We start from the raw sequence: 25603 nt of genomic DNA on the forward strand, positions 1-25603 counted from the left end.
TACTCCTGCATGGTAAACGGAAAATAATGAAAACTCAAGCCTTCAAAGCTATCAATATATGTTCACTATAAGTACTGGTGCTAAATAGCCATTATGCAATTTCCGAATTTCATTTATTTTCATTTCCTTTATCAATATTTATCAGTTAAAATACACTGATGGGAAAAACATCGCAATACCAAAACTTGATTCATGTAGAATAACGAAATTTCAGGAATACTTTTGTCTAGGTAACGTATTTTAGCGATTAACATTGCAAGAGCACAGGGATTAATCTAAGTGCGAGATGAGCCATTGCAAATGTGAAATTCTGGTAGATTAATATCTAATGTAACCACCAGAATGTTGAAAGCTAGCATGCAAAAGTGCATGCATTATGTTGTACAGGAGCCGGGTGTCAGTTTGTGGGATGGAGTTCCATGCCTGTTGCACTTGGTCGATCAACACAGGGATGGTTAATGCTGTTTGTGGATGACGCTGGAGTTGTCGTCCGATGATATTTCATATTCATACCATATACAGCGAGTACAGCAGCATTATTTTGACATGTACATGACAAACATCCACCTACAACATGGCAATGATGCTATTCAGTGCAGAATTGATACCGTCGAGCAAGAACTTCACATGCCACTGCTGCAGTTTGACCAGCTACATCGTCTGCCTCCACCAGATTCCGACGTCCCATCAGGCTGTCTTCACCAATAAGGACCGCCAGGCTCTTTTGGCACAGCTCTGTCCTCATCTTATGACACAGAGGGCAGTGCTGTGCTTTCCACTCACATCGCCACTTTTAGTGGTTAGAGAGTGAGATGATGTGAATTGTTCACAGCTGACGTATTTTTACTACTGCATGTTTAGCCGCACCAGAAATTGTAAGTTCATAAGCGCACGCAGGTATGGATGCTTTCGTGTTAAGAAACGCTGTGGCAGTTCTGGAACATTGCTGGAAGGTTAATAAGTTTTAGTGTGTGGCTTGATATTTATCTCTTCTCCCCAATGAAGTACAACAAGGCCGGCGTGGCTGCATTGGCTATTTCCTCTTTGTGCTGACTTCTCCTCTGACGAGGTCAGTTTAAAAATGTAAGCCCTCAACGCATCGATATTTGGAGATTAGGACGTAGCTTAGTAGGAGAATGAAAACATGTGACTTTCGCGTATCATAACTGTTAATTAACACGTACAGGGAGAGTGCAAGTACATATTTCTTTATCACACCAGCTCAAAAGACCGACAAACACCGAGATCCATGAAAAAAAAATTGAGTTACATCAAAAAATTGATACTATAGCTTTCAATTTTCTGTCAGCTTACTCAGATCTGTATCATACCTCCTTGCGATATTTTTGCTCTACAGGGACGGCGCGAATAAAGATCATTAAAAGTATTTATTCATATGTGTGGGCCATTTGAAGAACCTACAACTCTAATGGGTCTCTCTTCTCTTACCCACAAGACCGGTTTGTACATTGAGTCATAAAAAATGGAGCATTTCACAAAATTATCACAATGCCCAGCCCCCCAGTGCGACACAGACAGCGTAGAATACCACTGGATTTATTTCGGGTCTCTAAGGCAGAAGTAAACAAACTGTTGCGAGGTGGCATCATACGTCCCTCCAACAGTTCCTGGGTTTCACCCACCAAATTGCTTCCTTAAAAACACGTATCTGTCACGTTGCGTCGTGACTGCAGAATTCTCGATACTCATACTATAATGGACAGCTACCCAATTCCAAACATCCATGACTTCACTCATTATTTGACCAATGCCTCTGTGTTTAGTGTCACTGACTGCAAGGTAGCACACCTGCAGATCCTACCTACGTGCCCAGACGATAATCGCAAAGAGGCTATTATCACGCCTTTTGGTCTGTAAGCATTTATGTTTATGTCTAACGGACTTAGGAACGCTGCTCAGGCATGGCAGCACTTTATTGAGCCATATTATTCAAGTTCCTTTTCTGTTATGGCTACCCCGACAATGTTCTAATTTTCTCACTAAACGAAGACTTTAATAATATGCAGCCCTAACAAGTTTTCGAAGCACTCTCTGACAGCAGAGTTGTGATCAACGAGGAGAAATGCCAACTCTTTCAGAAGGAAGTTGTTTTCCTCAGCCATGCAGTAAACGTCACAGGCAGTCACCCTGCACCATGGATTAGAGACCATTCAACAACTACCGCCAACGCAAGACTGACAGGAACTATGTTAACTTTTAGGTATGGTAAATTTTTATCGGGGGCACCTATTACAGGTAGCTTCTATTGCCTTCAGATACCACTCACTCAAGCCCTCACTGGCAAGCACACTACCGGCAAATGTAAATCCACGTGGACGTAAGAACTGTAGTCCACTTTCGAAAGCATTAAGGACTGCCATTTCCGAGACATTACTTTGGTGCACCCACTCTCCGATTCCCAGCTCATCATAATAGCAGACACAAAGCGAGGTGGCGCAGAAGTTAGCACACAGGAATCGCATTCGGGAGGACGACACTTCAAACCCGCCTCCGGCCATTTTCCGTGATTTCCCTAAATCACTTAAGACAAATAACAGGATGGTTCCTTTGGAAGGGCACGGCCGATTTCCTTCCTCATCCTTCCCTCATCTGATGGGACCGATGACCTTGCTGTTTTGCCCCTCCTTCAAATCGACCAGCCAACCATAATCGCAAATGGGAGGGACTCTGCTGTTGGTGCTTTCGTGCTACAAGAGATGTGAAGTATCCAATAGCCACTCCGTTTCTTTGAGGCGCCAGATCTCGCCTTCGCAGTGCAGGGCAGCAGACGACAGAGAGTTGCTGGCAGTTTGTGGAGCAATAGGATACTTCCAGTGAGACATCAAAGGACGCCCTCTCATTATATACAGTGACCATCGTACGACTCGATCCAAAATTCACCAATGGACCCTTGCTCCCGACAGTTTCAGCACTTAGATTACGTTTCACAGTTTACCATATGCGCCCACCATCTGGAAAATGCAGAAAACCTCGTGACAGATTAGTTCTCACACATCAACACCATGTCATTACACTTTGATTATCAACAGTTTGCCGAAGTGCAACGACGCAAGCAGCCCTATTCTGGTGAGGCTAAATGGGCGGTAATAAATAAATAACTGTTTAATTAAGTTATTGGCGTCAAACCACTGAAAACACTAACTAACCATAAAAGAGGTGCATGTAATGGTCCAGAGCGATCTCAAATGGAGCGAGTATGTAAATCAGGTCTTAATAAAAGCAGACGTGAGAATCATTGGAAGAACTGTATAGGAATGTAATTCACTTATGAATGGGGCAGTCTTTGAAACTCTTGTTCGACCAGTTTCTGGGTGTTACTTTTCAGTCTAGCACTCGGACCAGTTGCGATTAAAAGAATAGGGTAGAAATAAAATACACTGACTCGTTTCATTACTGTTTTGTCTAGAAAGTGGAACAACGTAATGAGAATGCTCATAAAAGTCCAGTACCAGACACTACAAGAGAGGGATGGTGCGTCACAGAGAAGTTTACTGCCAAAATTTTTAAAGTGTGCTACTAATAAGAATAAGGCAAAGTATTACTTCCTCCTAAGTGCATCTCACCAATTGACAATGATGGAAAAACAATACACAAAAGGCACACAGAAGCTCATAACGGGCCTTACTGACAACTGTTCCTCTCCAAACCACACGAGACTGGAACATGACAAGGCATAAATTGCAGTAGTACCAGAAGTACACTCCCCCATATACCAAGAGATGCCTCGATAAGTACATATGAGATGCAGGTTGCAAGCAGCCACTCACACTCTCTTGTAAGGTTCTGACTGCATGAAAGTATATCTTCAGAAAAATGCCCTGAACAAGCAGCCCTTTCTGTATGAAGTTTTGATTCAAGATGTAACTTACACGCTATCTGAGAATATCTCAAAAACATATTAAGTCTTTGTAGGTTTCACTTTGCACAATGGGAAGGGTGTAAATTAATACCTGAATGAATATAAAGATTGCAATTACTCCCAGAAATTTCATTAAAGTGTACCGTGTAGGTACATCAAGTGCAGTGAGCATGCGTGGCTCCATCTGATAACCTAAAACCTTTTCACACCGTACCTGTGATATGAAGATGCACAGCCTCGACGTGAAGTATGATAAGCAACAACTACTGTCACTTATATTCCAAGCTGTCAGTCATGCAAAGAATAGAAAAAGATTTCTGCTGACGGCAGTTCTGAAACAGACTTATACTGACTGTATCTTTCCTTTGCACTTACTAACAGTCAGCTGAAGGCAGAGTGTGGCTGCTGTAGAACTGGCAGAACTGGGCTGTGGCCAGTCTGGTGCAGCGCTTACGTTTTCTTCACATAGAGGGCACTGCCGTCGCATTGTCGTCCTAGAGAGGGGACAGTCTGCGTGTAATTGGCTGACGTCTTCTTCACAGCCCTCTCTGCTCTAACGTTCTCGACAGGCGTGCTGGGGCTTCACTTTACACCAGAACAGAGATCGTACTTGAAATTAAGTGCCGACAGCAAAATGTATACCACATAAGTAGTCGCGACTTTAAACATAAATTCATCACTGATGTGGGAATGGAAATAATTCGTAGAAGCTTCAGTTAAATGTATGTTTATTACGACTCAATCCACAATTATTACTACAAGAAACAGTGCAACTGACAATGCACAGATCGCACAATATACATGAACACCACATGAGAAAGCAATGAAGAAAAAAGAATTCGAAAGTCGTGGAAACATTTAGATGAACGAGAATACGATGTACTCAGCTCGCATACTGTCCAGATGGCTTAATGAAAACATAATGCTGTAGCTCGTGTATTGAAAGTCAGCTACCTCACTCAACAATGGACGTTAAGTTTGAACACGTGCAATTAAGGATCTGAAAATGCTGCAAGAACATATTTAGGTAAGCCCCAAAATGCATGCTGCATCTTCACCATACGTTTGTAACTCGCTGGATGACACCAGTCACCAGAAATCAACTTGGCAGCGAGTTACTACACCAGTCGTCCATAAAAAAAGTGTGGAACCCTGCCAGAAACACGGACAGAAGCAGGGGGTCACGCAGACACAACGCGGCTGCTAAGGCCCGCCACTGGATCACCTCTACCCTCCAAAGTACCTCTTGGCAGACATTCCTCTACTCAGTTGGTCAAAGACTCTTATATCTTCAGAAAATTGAGCGCTTGCTATATAATATCTTTGCAATATGTTTGTTTTTCAGAATTGGTGGGAGAAAGAGTAATTTTGAAAGTTCACGGTCTAACAAGCGATTTTCAACATGAAATAAGAAAATTTAAAACGTCGCTTACTACTAGGAAATAATAACTATGTTATATGTGAAATGTGAAATTTCCGCACGTATTCGTCTGGGGAATGGTTTAAATGTCCAGTGTAAAGATGAACCAAGTTACAGTACAAAGAAAAATGATTTTATTCATAGCTGTTATTTTCTCAACGCCAATGGCCAGATCACCAAAGTTAAGTGATGTCGTGCCTGGCTAGCACTTGGATCAATGACCTTCCGATCACAAGTGCTGTTGGCAAGTGAGGTGCACTGAGGCCTTGTGAGGGAAACTGAGGAGCTACTTGACTGAGAAGTAGCGGCTCTGGTCACAAAAACTGACAACGGCTGGGAGAGCGGTGTGCTGACCACATGCCCCTCCATATCAGCATCCAGCGACCCCTATAGGCACAGGATGACATGGGGGTCGGTCAGTACCGTTAGGGTCTTCCGAGACCTATTCGGACAGAGGTTTTTTCTCAACAACTGTGGTATATATTTCAGAATAAAATTCAGTCTTCATCTGCACAATTATTAAATTTATTTCACTTTACTGTTCAACAGAGTAATCTGTCATCATCAGAAACCTACAATATTTCGGATATTTTAAGTTACAAGAACAGCTTGGCCATACAGTTATGTAAAGTATAAGAAGAGTATTACAAAAACTTACATAATATTGATTAGCAGATGTCAATATCTTCTTCACATAAGCATATACCATGACATGTCCTATAATATACATATTGCATTTGATAATTATAAAATAGATTCATAATTTATACTAATTTAATCATATTATGTACATAGTCAAATTGTTGTGCTAGCAGCAAAGAACATACACGAAACTGTATAAAAAGTACAATTAAGGTAAATAAAAGAAGTTATATATGATACATAAAAAAAACGTGGCACATATTTCCACATAAGCTGTTACTGACATTAAAATCTTAAAAATAGGCAAACTTTAACACTTTATGAGAGATACAATACAATCGAAATAGTATATATTTTTTAATGCAAGTTAATCGTTCAGCAAGACTTTGAAATTTAGGTAAGAACTTTTATATATTTTAAACGCTTCTAAGAGGTACATTTTGTAGCCATTGTCAAATATATGCGAGATGGAGGAGGAAGAGTGTGTTACTTGATTTTGAGATGTTCTATGAAAGTTGAATTGTATGATTTTCACCATCTTTGTTGAGCAAGAGCTCATGAAAGCAGACCTCAAATGCACTCCCTGCCTGTCCCACATAAAAACTTGGATGGGGCTATATTTCACTGAATTGTATGTATCCCAGATCTGAGAAATGTATTATATTTTATAGGCTTCTCATTGTGTATAAAGAGCAACTTGGCAGTAAAGAACACAATTACAACCACCATTTTTAAGAAATTAGCTATACAATGTGCAATGTCACCTAGAAATAGAGTAATACTGTGCTTCTTAACAGTAACGTCATTTTTATTGAGTGCAGAGGGATTTATATTCTTATTGATTTTATTTTTGTACCATCTCTGTACACGTTTGCGTAGTGACCGTTTTTGAGCGCTATATGGTTTAAGTTACTAAGTTCACTAGCAATTACAGAAGAGGTAGGAGGAACTCACAGCATGCCGATTTGTGCGTTAAGGTGCGGGAAGAAGAAGCATGAATAATGTTATCTGTTGTGGTTGTAGGTTTCCTGTAAATGTCAAAGTTAGTTTTATTATACGTTAAACGCATTGTCAGGTCCAGGAAGCTAAGTTTGGTAGGTTGATTTTGTATTTCATATATAAATTTAATTTTAGAATGGAACCAAATCAGGAACTCACTAAATAATATGACATCACTCACGCTTTCCAGTACAACGATAGCATCATCAACGTACTGTCATTAGAAATAAATCTCAAAGTCGAGAAACACATTCTTCCTCCTCCATCTTTGCTTAGTATCTCGAATTTTGCATATAATTTACAAGGACTACGAAATAAACCTCTTAGAAGAGTTCGAACATAGAAACATGCCTAGGTGGAGTACTAAGATTTGTTGAATGATGCGATTACATTGAAACTGGGACACTATTTCGATTGCAGTGCATCTCTTATAAAATGTTTCTTACAGATTAGTGTCAGCAGTAGCTTACGTGCGATGTGTTTCATACTTATTATATATATTTTCCCTTATATACCTTATTTATATTACTCACATGCTTTTATGTGATACAAGGTGTTAGGGGTGCAAGTGCAGATATTTCTACAGATGACTGAGGACGATGTACTGAATGAGATTACATCAGTATTTACCTCATTTTCAGACTAATAATTGTACCTGTTATGAGTAATGTGTTTTTTGGTTGGTTAGTACCTTCATGTACGAGTGGCACAGGCATTAAAGTTTATTTTCCCCTGGGCAGCAGGAAAGGTATTGAAGTGGGGTTGGTGCGTGGATCCTAAATGGATAGTCTATACTGACAAGCGTACTCCGTGTCACAGCATAGTTACAACCGTGCAGAAAACATCAGGTCATAATTAATATGATATGTTTGTGGGAAAAGTATTAGATGCAGAACAAAACCACTAACACACTGAAGTGGGTACATGTTAAGGTACCATTTATCACAATAGATGTACCTATACCACTAACACTTCATATGTTCCTTGTTGGTAATAACAACTTGACTATGTACATCAATGTGATTAGTTTACTGTAAATTATCAGTCTGTGTGTATAATTATCACATATAATATGTACATTTATGGACACATCGTGGCATTATGCTTCTGTGAAGAAGATACTCACATCTTGTAAACCAATAGTAAGTAAGCTTCTGTAATGCACCATTTTCAATTTACATACATGTATGGCCAGGTTCTAATTGTTTAGAACATCCTTAATTTTTTAGGATTCTGAAGACGACCATTTAATCTGTTGAAAATGGTAAAGCGAAATGAATTTCCTAATTGTGCAACTGAGGACTGATTCTCATTCTGAAACAAATAAAAAGCCTTAACACATCGTCACCCCAAAAGTTGATCTGAATTCCTCAGATCTTTACTAGGTATGACTTTAGTGGGTGGTAAGCCGTTTTCTTCCTTTGACTTTTTAACTTACTTACGCAACTAGTTATATGGGGACGCACAGATCAACACGAAATCCAGATCTTGGCACAACTTGACAGTTTTCACATTAACAAGTCACTACCTGAAGTGAGAAAAAAAATCTATGTGTCAGAAAAATTCCTAGGTCTGTTGTATGATTATGAAAAGAGTAGATACATATTTAATAATGCAGCTACAGACATGGGACTACGACAACAATATGTTCATTTGAATGATGAGAAAACCTTTTGTAAGTTTTTCAGGAAGGATACGTTGAATAACTCTTTCTGTTCATTCTCGATTAGTTCAGGTAAGGTGTTAATCGAGCAAATGAGTTGTAATCCACTAAAATTTAATTAGTACCTACCGATTTTTTAGTTTATTAGACCTGTCGTCAGGTAACGATTCATACTGGTTATGCCCAATCGTGGCAAAAACCGGTCAATAATAAACAAATATTAGTGGGCCAGAATGTGGTTGTTTGTACTGTACCCTTAAAAATTAGTAACTGTTTGTGTACCGCAAAATGAGTTCCAAATGCTGATCTAGTCAACAAAACGTGGGCCCTTGATATGCTTTCAAGTAGTTACTTAATAAAAAACATGATAGTAATCAGATCTATATGTAAATTCCTGATCTTTCTTTAGGGAGACTGATGCACTGCAGTGTGTGTGTGTGTGTGTGAGAGAGAGAGAGAGAGAGAGAGAGAGAGAGAGAGAGAGAGAGAGAGAGAGAGAGGGGGGGGGGGGATGGAGAGAGAGAGAGAGAGAGACAGAGAGAGAGAGACAGAGAGAGTGAGTAATATCTCCAGTGTGTAATATCTGCAGCAAGTAACAAGAATTACGTATTTCAAAGTCGGGTGGAAAGAAAGAAGAAGAGAAAGTATCCTCCGCCAGACAATTTATAGCGACACATATTGCACCGGTGTAGATATACACTGAAGAGCCGAAGAAACTGGTACGCCTGCCTAATATCGTGTAGGGCCCCCGCGAGCACGCAGAAGTATCGCAACACTAGTGGCATGGACTCGACTAATGTCTGAAGTAGTGCTGGAGGGAACTGACGCCATGAATCCTGCAGGGCTGTCCATAAACCCGTAAGAGGGCGAGGGGTTGAGATCTCATCGGAGCAGCACGTTGCAAGGCATCTCAGATATGCTCAATAATGTTTATATCCGGGGAGTTTGGTGACCAGCGGAAGTGTTTAAACTAAGAAGAGTGTTCCTGGAGCCACTCTGTAGCAGTTCTGGACGTGTAGGATGTCGCATTGTCCACCTGGAATTGCCCATGTCCGTCGGAATGCACAATGCACATGGAATGGATGCAGGTCATCAGACAGGGTGCTTACGTATGTGTCACCTGTCACAATCGTATCTAGACGTATCAGGAGTCCCATGTCATTCCAACTGCACACGTTCCACACTATTACAGAGCCTCCACTAGCTTGAGCAGTCCCCTGCTGACATGCAGGGTCCACGGATTCATGAGGCTGTCTCCATACTCGTAAACGTCCACCCACTCGATGCAATTTGAAACGAGACTCGTTCGACCAGGCAACATGTTTCCAGTCATCAACACTCCAATGTCGGTGTTGACGGGCCCAGGCGAGGCGTAAAGCTTTGTATCGTGCAGTCAGCAAGGGTACATGAGTTGGCTTTCGGCACCGAAAGCCCATACCGATGATGTTTCGTTGAATGCTTCGCACGCTGACACTTGTTGATGGCCCAGCATTGAAATTTGCAGCAATTTGCGAAAGGGTTGCACTTCTGTCACTCTGAACGATTCTCTTCATTGGTCCCGTTCGTGGAGCATCTTTTTCCGGCTGCAGCGATGTCGGGGATTTGGTGTTTTACCGGATTCTTGATATTCATGGTACACCCGTGAAATGGTCGTACGGAAAAATCGCTAACACAGAGATGCTGTGTTCCATCGCTCGTGTACCGGTTATAACGCTACGGTCAAACTCACTTAAATCTTGATAACCTGCCACTGTAGCAAACGTAACCGATCTAACTGCGCCATCGCCTGCTGTCTTTTAAAGGCGTTGGCGACCGCAGCGCCGCATTTTGCCTGTTTCCATATCTCTGTATTTGAATACGATGCCTGTACCAGTTTATTTGGCACTTCAGTGTAGAAGTACGGCAATGGTTGCTAGCCAGAGACCCGCGTATACGGTCTCGATAGTAGAAGTAAGGTTTGTCAAACGTCGCCTCTTTTCACCGCAGCACACCTCATACCGGCTGTGCTAATGGCTGCGCTAGGCTACGTGGGCACAAACGAGGCTTTCGCCGTGGCGCTCCTGAGTCTCTCGCTGGGTTTCAACGGAGCTGCCGCCGTCACCAATCTCGCCAACCACCACGACCTCGCTCCCAACTTTGCAGGTGAGTCCTTCATCCCCATATTTCTATTACACGAGGGTCAGTTCATAAATAGTCGTAAAGCGCAGGTTAGCAACACTGGCCACTGGATGGCTCAGCATCAGTGACCTGTACATGAGTTTCGCTGAACGCAAGAAAATGGAGAAAGAAACTTCTTCGTTCATATCGTGATCTAAATAACGTAAGCTTATAATGTAGCACGGACAGTACCCCTAGTTTTATGTTTGTGAGGACCAGCGATCGTACAGAAGGACAGAAACTTGAGGTGTGATATAAGCAATAGAAATCAACACAGCTTTAGGTTATGTTTGCAATGTATTAACAGAGTACATAGTTGGTCATTGGTCCGATCGTTATCGTAATCGTTGTATGAATATAAATGCCGATCATGAAGCTCATAATCAACATCACCATCAACTATTCGTCTTCCATTGTTCAATAAGACCTCCCCTCATTTCTCCATGTATTACGGCCTTTGCCTGCTGTAGCGGGAAAACCATAAAAACTTTGTTTCTTTCTACTGTCCGACAGGTTAGTTAGCTACATGTTTCATAGATCGTTTGAATGATTCTCTTATCGAAATGATGTAGAACGAGTCAGTTTACAGGATATGAGTACATGATTATTGTTACATTAATCAACACATTATTTTTAGTCCTACTGGCTACCAGTTTTTAAGTACAAATTTGGTAGTGGAATGGAAGGAATTGTCCAGGAGATATGATTTTAAATTAGATTTAAAACTTGCTTTGCTACCTTCAGACATTTTATGTTGTTGGGCAAATGAATACAAATTTTTGTTGCTGCAGATTGAATTCTTTTCTGAGCCACTGACAGCTTTAGCAATGGGTAATCAAGGTCATTTCTCCCTCTAGTTGTAGTATGCAAGTAACATCAGAGTTTGATTTACTCCGCAGCTCTTTCTACATATACCTCATCCCATATCACCCCTTTATCTTAGTCTTAAAACAATGTATCCTGTTCTCATTAACAAGTCTCACTACTTTGTATGAACCGGTCTCAGAACGGTAAGGTGTCGTAGTGTTGATTTCCATTATCTTTAGATCATAATCAGTAGTCCGTTAGCAATTCGGTACACATTAATTGTTTCAGCCTGAGCATTGTCTATAAAAATGTCATCCATCAGTCTCCTAGTATTTTACTGCACGCTAGTTGGGAAATCGATTATTGAGATTAGATTGAAACGCCAAAAGAATAAATGTAGTTCATGTTTCCTGCCCATATCTCCTAAAGAAATCTACACTGAAATCTCCACAAGTTCCTAACTGTTTTTTCTTTGTAACAGGCACCTCAATAACGCATCTACATTTCTCATAAATAGCTGAAAGTTTCCTACAGGGGATCTGTAGTCTCTTACAATTATCAGAGAAGTATTCTGCAGTAGCAACCTACAAGCATGTACTTATAGTTTTATTTCATCCATGTTGGACCACAACAAAACAGATCGGCATCCTCTGGAACATATGTAAGTGAACACAAAAATACAAACACTTTAGCGTATTTTTATTAATGAAACAACTGATAAAATGCCACTAAATACTCAAATATTCTTTTCCGGTGTGGAGCAACGACGTGCTGTTGATCAAAACATCTACTTAACGAAAAATATTAGCCAAGTGAAGATCAGCATGGTAGCCCGAAACCAGTTATGGCACTAAAATATAACATTTAAAAAGTGTTTGTGGCTGGTCGTGTCATTCACCAACTGTTATACACCAACGCACTTCTAGGTTCTATTCAACAAGAAAACTATTTGTTTTAATATTTTTTGCTTTGTGTCCAACTTTTACGTATGATGTAACTTTTCTATGTTAACTCTACACGAAAATGATGCAAGTCTATAATCCCTGATATTTAACTTCTCCTTCAATCTGGTTACATATTGGTCAGAGAGGTACAGAACATCTGTTAACTTCCGAATTGTCCATACCTTCTAGGCACACAAGAAGCTGATCTATCTTGTTTTTCAATCCTATAATGTTCTGATGAAACAAATTAATGTTATTTTTCTGGGTACTGTTGCAAGTGTGATGGTCTTGTACTGCTCTTATTTCATTCAGTAGTCTTGTCTGTAAAGTGACTCTAACCTAAAAATGTACCGCTTTCATTCCAGTTACCGGAGGAATTTTGTGCTGTCTGCTTGTGGGTTCCCTCACACTTTCTGCAAGCAGCTCAGCTAATCTTTCCTCCCCACTCCTGTTCAGGTGCAGGCCGCGATTAGTGTAACCCCATCTCCCAATCGCAGTAACTTTCTTCCAGTCAAAAGCAATTCGCTCAGCTCATTTTTCACATGGTTGACAGCTGCGCTAACTTACGGCTGGCCATGTCGCTGCAAAACCTCGACATACCTCACACAAGTGTGTGCTGTTGCTGCTCCTGTTTCCTCCAGGTCACTTTTAACGCTGTTACTCTAAGTACCTTATCCTCGCCATCGAATTCTCTACACAAGGCCGCTATTTTCTCTGTCACTTGGCTAAACTTCGGCGCTAGGTTTCACGATGCATGTGACCTGGTATTCTATGCCTAGCTTTTCCTGCGGCAACTGGACTACATCTTTACGATGACTGGTGCCTAGTAGCAAGATCTTTTCTTTCTATGTGACTTTTCTACCGACCTAGCCTTAAAATTGTTGCTATGAATCTCTGCTCGCAGTTAAGGCCAAAAGCTGGTTGACGCTCTTTCCCTAATTCGGGTAACAAGTCAAGCTGATTGATAGCCGGAATATGAAATGTCATTTCTGAGGTTTTTTCCTTTTGCCTATTGTTTGTCATCTTCTTCCAGATCGCATTGTCTCTATCCCCCTTCTACAAATGTAATTCAGAATATGCAATTTATAATTGTGCGAACGTCCAGCATTTGTTTGCAAATTTTTGACAGTTTTTGCATTTTTGGGAATAACATTTTTTACTACGTTACGATGATTTGGAAATGGGTTCCGGCCCGAAACTAATCATCGAGCGAATAAAAAAAAATTAAATTTTCAACTTGTGACTGGTTTTTCGTTGTACTGATTTCTAATGCTGGCTGGAGGGCATAAGTCTTTCTCCCCTGTTCCACGATTTTCTTGTCTCGACTGCACAATTTACAACTCCAACTTCCTGATTTCCCCGTTTCACTCTCCTCACTGAAACACCAACCCACAGTCCTGACATGTTTCTTCCATAGCAAGTAACCTACAGCAACATTCACGTTTGTCACACATGGCGGTAATCTTACAGTAAACTAGAAAGCAATACAGCACACTTAAACAGCAATAAAGTGATAATCAGTAAAACTTACCTTTAGGTAAATTGTGCAGCTAACTTACAGGCGTCAGGCAGATGTAGAATAACACAATCGTAGTTCCTTGAACATAAGTAGTACCAGATGTGAAATGAATAAAAACTATAAAGACACTATATTTTCTAACAACAGTCGTAAACAGACGCTATCAGAAAATCATTTAAGCGGACATTGTATGTCCTATGCTGCTAATGTTAAATTATCGAATTTTGTGACCCATTATCTTGGAAAATTTTTAACACACCAACTTACAATTTTCCATAACTATTGAATGCACGTTTCTAGATACACTGAACTAGAATTGTTACTAATATTGTATTGTGGGGCATGTTATCTTTTTCTTCAAACACTCGGTGTTGTAGATAAATGAACATAGAAACAAAACTACTCTGGATATTTTAATTATTCTACTTCCATATGCGTTGAGTTTCACACTTGGCATGATGTGAAAATTTCGTATCTCTACCATCAGTACGTTTTTAGAAAACGGGTCATTTATTGCAAAAAATGTAGTTCAGAGATATTGAAGTTTAAAACTTTTTTATTACAAATTCATATACAGACTTACATTTCCGCGTCTTTTATGCACTAGAATTGCCCTGGCCCATAGTCTGTGTCTTCTTCAGAGTCACAACAGCCCAGTGCTTGCCTCCTCCTTTTCTTTCTTGCTTCTTTTGTCATTTGCTGAGCAGCTAACTCTGCTTCATGTACATGAAACTCATCCAATGCCTGCAGTTCTTTAGCTGTGTTCTGTCCAAATCTCTTATACCCTTACTTCCACAGAACCTTAAGTCTTTCATAGTTCCCACCATTAAAAGTTATTACAGCATCAGACACTTCTTTAGTAGCTCAGGATTTGCCAAATCTCTGTAAATAGGTTTGATTGCCCCCATTACTGTCAAAGGAAGACAATGTTTATGTGTAAAGTCATGCAGGGTGCCAGAAAATTCAGCTTGCCTATATTTACACCAAGTGTTTGGTGGAGGGGACACAAAGCATGACATGGCTTTTCATCGGTTGATATTCGATGAAAGAAAGTGCTCCACACAGCTCTTTTCACCATCTCTAAATTTTCACAGTTATCTCTAATGGCCTTAACATAATATTCCTGTAATTCATCAATTACTTCATCTGTTAGTCTTCCAGCACATTTTATTGTCTTCCCATCAGACAGTTTTGTGTTGCCCAGCTTGGTTTTTAGATTACAGTTCCCATCCTTTTCTTGACATGTCCCACACACTCAAGTTTTTGTGTAGGAACATCATATGGTTTACTGTTTTGTACTGCAGTGAAAGCCTTGCTGTCTCCATCACCTAAGTAATTCACATATCTGACATCTCTCTCCTTCTGCAAACGCTGGAAAATGCTAACTGCTCCTTTTATCTCCAGTCCTCAACTTGCGCCATCATAATTTTTTATACACTGTTGCTTATGAAGTAATCTTATATTAAATTAGATTAGATTTACTTTCGTCTGTTCTTCTGGTTCACTGTACAACCTTGGTAGTACTTACTGAGAACTTCAAAATCCAAAACTTTCCCAGTGTCAATACTTATTGCAGATGTAAAACCATTATTAGAACTAAAGCCACGCTTTTGCCAGGATCCATCCACAGCAATGCTGATGTCTGTGTCACCCTCATTTTGTTCAACAGCTTCTGATATAGCAAAAACCATTGAATCTTTAGTGACAGCATTTACAGAGGCCCCCAATTGCTGTTACATATTTCGTATACCTAGAAGGTGGTTTTGGCAAATTCAACACAGTGGAGAGAACATTATCAGCCCTTGCATCTCTACCAATGCATCTAAGGCCATAGAACAGTCTCACATTAGTTTCATACAATTCATTACCTGAACACTTTGATGAAGTATGAAATGCTTTTTCGTTTTTGCACTTCTGACGTTTAATAATTAATTTAGACACAACACCTATTCTAGTTCCAATATCCTCATAAACAGCTTCACCACCACAAAGACAGCAAGAGGCAATTTCAGAAGAACTTGTGCAAGGATCTGCAGATCAGTAATGACGCTTCCATAATATCACTACTTTTACGACTGCCACCCATTTCTAAAGTTGGTCACTTCAGAAACATTATCGTGGTTTCCTTCACTGCTAGCACAGATATTTTCGAGCACTTCAGAAGAAAAATGCAGGTCTCACATATCTGTTACTCGCAAATTTGCGTTTCTTGAAGTTACTGTTACGCTTGGTCATTTTATTTGTGTATAAAAAGCAATAGAAGTTAACTTACTACAAAAATAGCCGACAATCACTCTACTTTCAACGAAAACTAGTATCAGAAACAAAGGACTGATTTGTTTATTCGTAATGCTAACTTCAGACATGTAGCAGTAGGCACAAAACAAAGCAATTCACAGCATTCTAGACTGTGTAGTTCCCAAGATATGACTGCTCAGATTTGGCAGTATATGCGTAGCTGCGAAATTTGACAGTCACACCCTAACAGTCAAAATATTATTTGAAGGTCTCACAATTGTCTGATTTTAATGTATTATACACCGAAATGTTCAGGAAAGTCCAAAAGTTCGTTATGGAGTAGAAACCAGAAAATGTCAAATTTCAACGAATTTCACATACAACGTCCTCTTAAAGCACTGTAATGGATCCAAGACAGCATGTAACGATTATACAGCAAGTAGAAGTTAACACTAACTTCTGAACAAACCAATAATTTTCGCTTAAGGTTTGTTTTAAATCACTGAAAACATGAAACGATTGAAAACTATAAAAAATACGATATTTGTAGCAATGGTATTTGAAATACACAATCTGGAAATAATGGAGAACATTGCACTGTATTCAGAACTGTATTCAGAAAATACTCCACGTCCGAGCGCCACGGTTACCAACTACCAACTGTTTAGGAGTTCATCACATTTCAAATAATTCCTGAAGTTGAAAGTATCCACGCGTGAATGTTGCTTTCCTCATCTGGAAGGGCATCGTTACCGAACTATTTGTGAACTGACAATTGTATAAACTTGCGCCACACAGAACTCGAATCGACACCAACAGAACTCCCCCTCCCCCTACCCCCTCCCCTCCTGCTTTATTCCGCTGCTTCATTCAGCGTAAACGGAAAAATATTTACCGGTCTCCCATCATTATAAGAATGATATTCAGACTGTGCGCAGCAGGATTTGCGTTGTTAGTAGTGTTGATGCCATAAACTGCCGTTAGGCGCCGGTACTGGTACGGCGACGTGAGGTTGAAACACAAGCATCAATGTGCGTTAAACATTTGCAGACAGCTTACACGTGCCTGGACAAGATTAGCACGGCTTTACTCGTAAAGCTGTTTTGTCAAAACAATAGCAATATTGCTGCTGCTCTTCGAGAATATCGATGCGTTAAAACCATGGAGGTAAGAATAAGGGGAGATGGCGCTACGTATCCCAGCCGTACTACGTTTTGAAGCCATGGGGGCGTGGCTCGCTGCCATGACACTCTGACCAAAGCATTGCCAGTGTGCTATAGCGCTGCGTGTATTACAGTCCCTAATTGCACCATATACGCATGTAACGTCATCAGATTGGTTGTTTCAAAGTTTTTGTTTAAAATAAAATCTCTTAAAGGGGAAATTCCGCGTTTCTTCTGATTAAAAATAGTTTTTAATGTAACATTACGAATAGCTAGTCTTCAATGTAAACGATACAATTTTGTTAATTCAGTAATAAACGTGTATCACAAACTAAATAATAGAAACTGAAAACTAAGTTAGCTATACCCTCCCTCCAAAGCCCCATAAATACATCTTGTTTGTAATACGTACTGGGACATTTCAGTTACGTTACACTACTGGGAAACACTGTTCATTACCACCAATATTTACTGAAATACGGTACACAGAATGGCAAATCTACACAGTGTCCTGTTTAGGCCTATACTTTACGCCAGTTAATGTAGTGTTAGCTTTTGATTTGGTACATGATGAAGACAAAGTGAGTTACTCAACACTTCGATTATCGACGATACGTACGTATTATACTGAAACGTGAACTTGAAAACTAAGCATTTAATTCTTTGAATTAACATACATTTTGCAAATGTTTTGGGTGTGTAGGGAAAACTGATGGTACAGCATTTTCTCGGAGCTTTACTGTTGAAAGGGAAGTTCGGTCTATGTCCTCTTCTCGGAAATGCTGAGAACATATAGTGCTCCCTTTAGACGCACGACAATTCTTCCTCCTCACGGCATTCTCCCACAGAGCTTTCCGACTTTAATTTTTAGGAAATCTAAAATCATACAGGAGAAAAATACGCTATAGTACAAGTACAGATGTAGCACACGTTCGTTCACAATGAAGTTGTAAAATCACACTTAACGAGACAACTTACATATGAAATGTTATTCCCTTCGATTTCGCATCACAATCAGAACGATTCGTACATCCGAACACCACACAAGTCACCATAATAGTGCAAAATCCTTCCAAAAGCGAGCGACAAGCCTATGCACACAAGCTTACAGCAGCAATGTTTTGGTCGGATTGAGATGGCTACCCTCGGCCTCACATAGCTTCGCAGCTGTGACGTCACGGCGTCTCCCTCTATTCTTACCTCCATGGTTAAAACAATACAGAGAGGTTCTCCGTCCGCACTTGTGTTCAAGAACAGGACTCGGAAGTTCAAATTAACTGGTGATTTGGGAACTGCTCCAAGCAGATACTGACGGGCAATCGCGCCAAAAAACGAAAAATAGCATGCCAAATTCAAACGAACACAAATTTCCAAGATTGTTGATCTTTTACAGAAATTTTGCACAGACTTCATTACGAAATGCGTATAATAGTTTCCACAAAGAAACTTTGTATGGAAACCTGGCAGAAAATCCAAAGAGATTCAGGTCGTATCTGAAGTAAGCTAACGGTAAGACATGATCAATGCCTTCTCAATGCGTTAGAAATGTAAATACTATCGATGAGAGTGCTGCTAAAGCAGAGTTACTAAACACAGCCTTCCGAAATTCCTTGACCAAAGAACACGAAATAAATATTCCAGTATTCGAATCAAGAACAGCTGCAAACATGAGTAACTTAGAAGTAGATATCTGCGGAGTAGTGAAGCAAGTTAAATCACTTAATAAAAGCAAGTCCTCCGGTCTATTGGTACACAGTCAACACGGATTTAGAAAACATCGTTATTCTCAAACACAACTAGCTCTTTACTCGAATGTAGTGTTGAGTGCTATTAACAAGGGATTTCAGATTGATTCCGTGTTTCTGGATTTCCGGAAGGCATTTGACACTGTACCACACAAACAGCTTCTAGAGAAATTGCGCGCTTATGGAGTATCGTCTCAGTTATACGACTGGATTCGTGATTTCTTGCCAGAGAGGTCACAATTCGTAGTAACTGACGGAAAGTCATCGACTAACACAGTAGTGATTTCTGGCGTTCTCCAAGGTAGTGTTATAGGCCCTCTGCTGATCCTTATCTATATAGACGATTTATAAAACAATCTGAGCAGCCGTCTTAGATTGTTTGCATATGATGCTGTCGTTTATTGTCTAGTAAAGTTGTCAGAAAATCAAAACAAATTGCAAAACAACTTAGAAAATATATGTGTATGGTGCGAAAATTGGCAATTGACCCTAAATAATGAAAAATATGAAGTCATCCACAAGACTGCTAAATAGAATCCTTTATACTTCGGCTACACATAAATCAATCAAATTTTAAGGCCGTAAATTCAACCAAATACCTAGAAATTACAATTACGAACAACTGGTTTGGAAAGACCGCTTAGGAAACCTTGTGGGGAAGGCGAACGAAATACTGCGTTTTGTTGGCAGAACACTTAGAAGATGCGACAGATCTACATACTTCAGAGACTACCTACACTACACTACTCAAAGAGTCGATATCGCAATCTCGAAGTTAGTTTTAAATTAAGCACAGCGGACTACGTAATGGTGATACCACATTTAAACCTGATAATAGCTTAATCTGGACAAGAGACAGAGTCCACTTTCGTTTTTTAGGTGTTTCTACTCCACTGAAGCCACTCACTGATTGTTACATCCCTTACAGCAACCAGATGGGGGTATGACACATAGGACTAAGATCGGATAATTTAGCGGGTCAGTCGAGATGTGATAGTGTACCAGAGTGTTCGTCTAAGTAAGGACGTAAGGGGAGATAATACTTGGTCGCTAAGGATGCTGAAATAAACATCTTGGTTCGTCTTCACCAGTACAGGTCTGAACTAAACGCTCCGCACGCTGTAGGTTAAACGTTATTGGGCCGTTGGCACCATCAACGCCTTGCTTCATCTGAAAAGAAGTAAAATCACAACCAAATGTCCATGGAGCGCAATTCCCTTTGCAGTGTTCTCTCGGAAACTGTAATGGACCTGCGTTCGTTGTTAGCAGAAATAGCCATCGGTTTTGAAGCCGACAGTTACTGACAAGGTGTGACACATGTCTCTAGTGCCTTTCGGTTGGGGAATCTCCAACGACCACTTTTCTCGTGCTGCAAATAGCAGACCATTCCTTGTAGACACGTTGGATAGTCCGCGTTGATACACCAACCTACTGGGCAGCTTGATTCACAGTGTGGCAGAGGCACGTCCAAACACTATAAATCCTTACTGTGATTCTGTCACGTGTCTTCATCAAGTCATCTTACTGCGTTAATTCCGTACACTCGACTGGCACACACACACACACACACACACACACACACACACACACACACGCATGCACACACCACAAGGCTCCCGTGGCTTACCAGTTCTACACCACCAACAGCGCTCACAGTGTGCAATTTTTGAAAGGCTAATTAATTTTTTCCGGTGAGTGTTCATTGTTCTTGCAATACGCATGCCTCATGAATGAGCCGTAGTCGCCACTGAACAATATTTGTGAATAACTACACTACTGGCCATTAAAATTGATACTCCAAGAACAAATGCAGATGATAAATGGATATTCATTGAACAAATATATTATACGAGAACTGATATGTGATTACATTTTCACGCAGTTTGGGTGCACAGATCCTGAGAAACCAGTACCCAGAACAACCATCCCTGGCCGTAATAACGGCCTTGACACGCCTGGTCATTGAGTCAAACAGAGCTTGGATGGCGTGTCAGGTCCAGCCGCCCATGCAGCATTAACACGATACCACAGTTCATCAAGAATTGTGACCAGCCAGTTACTTGGCCACCATTGACCAGACGTTTACAATTGGTGAGAGATCTGGAGAATGTACTGGCCAGGGCAGCAGTAGAACATTTTCTGTATCCAGAAAGCCAGTACAGGACCTGCAACATGCGGTCGTTCATTATCCTGCTGAAATGTAGGGTTTCGCAGGGATCGAATTAAGGGTAGAGCCATGGGTCGTAACACATCTAAAATGTAACGTTCACTGTTCAAAGTGCCGTCAATGGGAACAAGAGGTGACCGAGACGTGTAACTAAAGGCACCCCATACCATCACGCCGGGTGATACGCCAGTATGGCGATGACGAATACACGCTTCCAATATGTGTTCACCGCGATGTCTCCAAATACGGATGCGACCATCATGATACTGTAAACAGAACCTGGATTCATCCGAAAAAATGACGTTTTGCCATTCGTGCATCCAGGTTCGTCGTTGAGTACACCATCGCAGGCGCTCCTGTCTGTGATGCAGGGTCAAGGGTAACAGCAGCCATGGTCTCCGAGCTGATATTCCATGCTGCTGCAAACGTCATCGAACTGTTCGTGCAGATGGTTGTTGTCTTGCAAACGTCCCCATCTGTTGACTCAGGGATCGAGACGTAGCTGCACGATATGTTACAGCCATGCGGATAAGATGCCTGTCATCTCGACTGCTAGTGATACGAGGCCGTTGGGATCCAGCACCACGTTCCGTATTACCCTCCGAAACCCACCGATTCCATATTCTCCTAACAGTCATTGGATCTCGACCAACGCGAGCAGCAATGTCGCGATACGACAAACCGCAATCGCGATAGGCAACAATCCGACCTTTATCAAAGTTGGAAACGTGATGGTACGCATTTCTCCTTGCTGCACGAGGCATCACAACAGCGTTCCACGCTGGTTAACTGGTGTTTGTGTATGAGAAATCGGTTGAAAACTTCCCTCATGTCAGCACGTTGTAGGTGTCGCCACCGGCGCCAACCTTGTGTGAATGCTCTGAAAAGCTAATCATTTGCATATCACAGCATCTTCTTCGTGTTGGTTACATTTCGCGTCTGTAGCATTTCATGTTCGTGGTGTAGCAATTTTAATGGTTAATAGTGTAGCTTAAAGAACCATACTCTTTGTGAAGAAACCGGTTTAAGAGATCTCTGTCTTGACAGTCAATTTATACCAAAATTTAACTTGGAAAAAACGTAATGAAGTACACTGTTCCAATCACACCGAGCGAGAGGTGCTGTGGTTAGCACCCTGGACTCGCATTCGGGAGGACGACGGCTCATACCAGCCTCCGGCCATCCTGATTTTGGTTTTCCGTGATTTCCCTAAACCGCTTCAGGCAAATGCCGGGATGGTGCCTTTGAAAGGACATGGCCGAATTCCTTTCCCATCCCTCCCTAATCCGACGGGACTTACGACCTCACTGTCTGGTCCCCTCCCCCAAACCAACCAACCAATCCATTCACATTAATATGACCACCCATCACAAGCCTTAATAATCACCTTTCGCAGCGAGGACCGCTGCGAGACGAGCAGGTAGAGAGTCAGCGAGGTTCTGGAACGTACCGACATGGATGTGGAGCCAGTCTGACTCCAGTGCCGTCGCCAGCTGCCTAGGTTTCTCGGTTGAGGATGCATGTCGCCGATAGCCCGATCGAGATGATTCCACGATTCTCGATTCTTTTTAAATCCAGGGTGTTTGGTCGCCAGGGGAGCTCGAAGAACTCATCCTGGTGCTCTTCGAACGACGCACATGCACTGTGAGCTGCGTGACACGTTACAGTGTCCTGCTGGTAGATGCCATCGTGCCGAGGAAAAACTAACTGCGGATAGGGGTTCACGTAGTCCCCAACGATAGATGCAAACAAGTGTTGACCCATTTTGCCTTCGAGATCACCCAGGGAATGCCACGAAAATATTCCCCAGGCCACAATACTCCCTACTGGTTGCAGTGTGTCTGCTTTAGACGTTTCACGCCGTACACGCCAAACTCACCTGACACCACTCAGTGGACGTCCAGCTGGGTTATTGGCGTGCGAATCCCTGCCTCTGTCGGCGATGAACAGCAGTCATCGTGAGTGCATGAATCAGGTGCCTGTTGCAGAGGCCCATACGCAGCAACATTAGCTGTACGGTTGTTGAGGAAACGCTTGCTTCATCTGGGCAGTTGCACGTCTGTTCGCCCGTACACATCTCGGCAGTCGTCGTCTTTGGCCTGTGGTGCACCACTGTTACCTCTGCCTTCCGTTTTGCCATGCAGTGTATATTTTAACCAGGGCGTGACGCAAACCGTTTTGAAACATAGCCACGGTGAAACGGTACAGTAGTTTCCGCTCTATAAGCAGCAGGTTTCGCTGCTCGCTCGCACCGGGAAATAGAAACAGAGGCGGCTCCGCAGCCAATTTTATTACACGACGCGGCCGGCCGCGGGTGCAACAGAACCCATGTGGACGCGTGGAAAGAAATGTGTCAGGCTTCATAATACGTATTTATACGTGTCGTGTATTATGGATTTCTTGTACGTGAATGTGAATCTGCACATGAACTTTCCTAATCCTCCTCACACCATTCCGTAAGCGTGGCCAAATCTTTGTTGGGAAGTAGTTCTGTAGTATAGTAGTGTCAACCTTACTCCTGGGTAGGGGATCAGAGAGACAGCACAGGCTCGTAAAAGTCAAAGACTTTCCAGTGTCACAAGATTTGGGGTGAGGAGGTTGGTCACGGCCAAGTGGTTCGACCACCCCTTCCACCGGGGCCCAGGAAGACCTCCGGGTGCCCGCCATATTCAGAGAAGTATTACAGAAGACGGGTAAGTGAGCAGACGTGCCCTCAGTGCGTCTGTCTCAATGTTCACGCATGGAAGAGAGGTATTTGTATATTAGTACTAATTCTTTTAGTTCCAGCTTCGGATTGTGTAAGGAAATGAATGTGCTCGTTTAATTCCGGAAATTTGACCCCCTGTGTTAAAGTATCTGGTCCCCAGTTTGCCCGTTATCCTCCCCACATAGTGAATGTCCTATGTAAAATATTGGGAGACTTTGGTGGTATACATTCGGCCAACGCAATTCCGTCTTACCCGTAGAAATGTGCGTGCAGATTAGTACATAATATACCCGAGATATAAGTTTAAAATTGAAATATCTATAAACTGAAACAATTGCTGCAATCGCTGTAAAGTCGAGTGATAATGTTTAAAATAAATAGGTAATCAACTGTCATCAATCTTTAACATACCTTAAAAATCACAAAGAAGTCAAGTTAAAGGAATTTATTTAAAATAAAAGCTATAGAACGCATGGACCCACACATCAGCGTGTGAGCCCTCCAGCCCCTTGTCTAGTATCGTACAGAAAGGGCACGCTCTCTAGGTAGCGCTCTCAAGCTCCCCTCCCCAGTTATCCGTTGCGCAATTTTCATTCAGGGCTTGACGACATCAACATTCATCTGGCGTCCCTAGGCGAGGAGGTTAGACGGGAAAACTTTCAACGGAAATGCTTCCACCCCTGGCCCCAAAGCCAATGCTCATGCCCTTCCAGATGTCACATAAATCGCTTCGTTTCCATATTACGACGTCGACTGCACTGTCATTTGCGTCGCCCCGTCACGCTGTATATATCCTACATTGCTAGTGCTGCCATCTGCAATGGCCACATTAATGTGACTGGACCATATAAATGTTCAAATGTGTGTGAAATCTTATGGGACTTAGCTGCTAAGGTCATCAGCCCCTAAGCTTACACACTACTTAACCTAAATTATCCTAAGGACAAACATACACACCAATGCCCGAGGGAGGACTCGAACCTCCGGCAGGACCATCCGCACAGTCCATGAGTGCAGCGCCTGAGACCGCTCGGCTAATCCCGCGCGGCGGACCATATAAATCTTGCCTTAGTTCAAAAGAAACCGTTTCCCTACCGAAGCTACTGAAATGAACTGTATCCGAATTTGTTTAGCAAACTCAAAGGCATATGATGTAGTACTTTGTAAACATTAGCGGAACAGGCTGTTATACCGTTCAACTGTTCCTTTATAAAAGAAGAAAACACGCTTTCGGATGATCTATAGCATTTAAACACAGCTCTCACAATTAGAGGGTACTCTCAAATTTGAAGTTTCTACCGATCGTGCCTCGGACTATTATCTAGTGAACAGCGATGGTATCATCAGTAGCCGTTCGGAATCGCCAGTCGGAAACTAATAGTGGACACCACAGATCTCGCAGTCTACTGCGTAGCATAGAAAAACATGTAAACGTGACTGACGAAAACACTACACAGACATATAGAAACACATACCTCCAAAAGATATGTAAAAACACACGCAATGAGAACTACAGTAAAATGAAAGAGAAAGACGGAGGTGATAAATAGCA

At 41.6% G+C, this 25603-nt stretch overlaps 1 protein-coding gene across 1 annotated transcript in view; it reads left to right on the top strand.

The window, feature by feature from the left end:
- The window catches only part of LOC126417076 (putative inorganic phosphate cotransporter), a 188726-nt gene that overhangs the window by 112948 nt on the left and 50175 nt on the right, over positions 1–25603 (top strand). The window contains exon 8 of the mRNA XM_050084971.1: positions 10591–10746. Coding sequence (XP_049940928.1) covers positions 10591–10746 — 156 coding nt within the window. The remainder of the gene's footprint in view (positions 1–10590; positions 10747–25603) is intronic.

The sequence above is a fragment of the Schistocerca serialis genome, chromosome 8, assembly GCF_023864345.2.
Source record: "Schistocerca serialis cubense isolate TAMUIC-IGC-003099 chromosome 8, iqSchSeri2.2, whole genome shotgun sequence".
In the NCBI taxonomy this organism is placed as follows: domain Eukaryota; kingdom Metazoa; phylum Arthropoda; class Insecta; order Orthoptera; family Acrididae; genus Schistocerca; species Schistocerca serialis.